Here is a 1,266-nt window from a genome sequence, read left to right as displayed (position 1 = left end):
TACTTGGATCCAATTCAAATGATAAAGTCCTCTGCCTGGCTCTAGATTAAAGCTGCAGTGAAAAATGAAATTGAGAGCTATGAATATCCCCTAGATTGGAAGAATAAAGTTATTTGGCAAGATCATAGCAAGTATCAGAACTGAAAACTGGCCAAGTCTAACTAGTTTTAGTCAGTGGTACTGGAAAGCAAAAGTCACATTTCCATTCACGTTCAAATAACTTATGTGACACATGTAGGGTGATTGACTTTTTATTCAAACAGTTTCCACCAAGGAACAAACTGACTGTGGAGCTTAACGGGGCAGGGATTTCCAGGTGTCAAAAAATAATAGGAGCTCAACTGAGCAGCCAGAGCAACAATAAGAGCAGGCCGCAACGCAGAGGCCAGGCCTCATGGAGCCCAGCCCCATTCATGCTCTCAGCATAGAATCTCGCCACCTCCTCGTTGGGGTTGTCCAGGATGGGGTCGAACCACATCTGAATGCAGCGGCCGCTGCCACGGCTGTAGTTGCTGGCTTTGTAGGAGTGACTCCAGATTTCATTGCACAGAGCAGCAGGCGTCGGGAAGTAGAAGTCGAAGCGGTGGCAGGCAGCTTTCACTGGGCACTGGTTGTACCCTGTGGGGAGGATGCAAGTCTGTAGCCACTGGGTCCAGAATCACCTCTTGCTCCACCAGCCCCAAAACTGCAAGTCTCCATAAACCCTTCCACACACCCCCCACCCCTTCCAAACCCCTGCCCAGCCCTCACCTGAGGTCCAGTCCCAGCCCCTGTGCCAGTTGCTCTTGCAGGTGTAGGAGGTGCGGCAGTCTTCCCACCAGCTCTGACAGTCCTCTTTGCAGAGGGGCACATTCAGGATCCGTTCTTTGCGCCAGCTCTGATTCACCTGGGTCGGGAACCAGGGAAGGAGGGCTCTAGTCAGCCAGGGATCTCAGCTGCTACAGCCCTGATGGAGTCCAGGGCTGAGAGAGAGGCAGTGACTCCACTGTTAACCAAACTCAGTTTTAGCTGCTCTCTGCTCAAAAGCCAGTAATCAATGGGACTTCCCTGGTGGTACAGTGGGTAAGATCCACCTGCCTATGCAGAGGACATGCATACAGCCCCTGGTTGGGGAAGATCCCACATGCTGTGCAGCAACTAATCCTATGCTCCACAACTATTGAGCCTGAGTTGGAGAACAGTAATGGAGCCCAAGCGCCACAACTACTGAAGCCCTTGCGCCCTAGAGCCCGTGCTCCACAACTAGAGAAGCCATTGTAATGAGAA

At 51.6% G+C, this 1,266-nt stretch overlaps 1 protein-coding gene across 2 annotated transcripts in view; it reads right to left on the bottom strand.

Moving 5' to 3' along the window:
* Positions 1–235: 235 nt before the first annotated feature.
* The window catches only part of FOLR1 (folate receptor 1 (adult)), an 11,036-nt gene continuing 10,005 nt past the window's right edge, over positions 236–1,266 (bottom strand). For both annotated transcript variants that reach the window (XM_010849488.1, XM_010849487.1), the window contains exons 4-5: positions 751–886; positions 236–618 (exon numbers count right to left, since the gene is read on the bottom strand). In XM_010849488.1, coding sequence (XP_010847790.1) covers positions 338–618; positions 751–886 — 417 coding nt within the window. In that variant the 3' untranslated portion in view covers positions 236–337. The remainder of the gene's footprint in view (positions 619–750; positions 887–1,266) is intronic.

This window comes from Bison bison, unplaced genomic scaffold (genome assembly GCF_000754665.1).
Source record: "Bison bison bison isolate TAMUID 2011002044 unplaced genomic scaffold, Bison_UMD1.0 scf7180017864284, whole genome shotgun sequence".
Lineage (NCBI taxonomy): Eukaryota > Metazoa > Chordata > Mammalia > Artiodactyla > Bovidae > Bison > Bison bison.
Note: the sequence above shows the minus strand (reverse complement) of the source record. Positions and strands in the feature narration are given on the sequence as shown.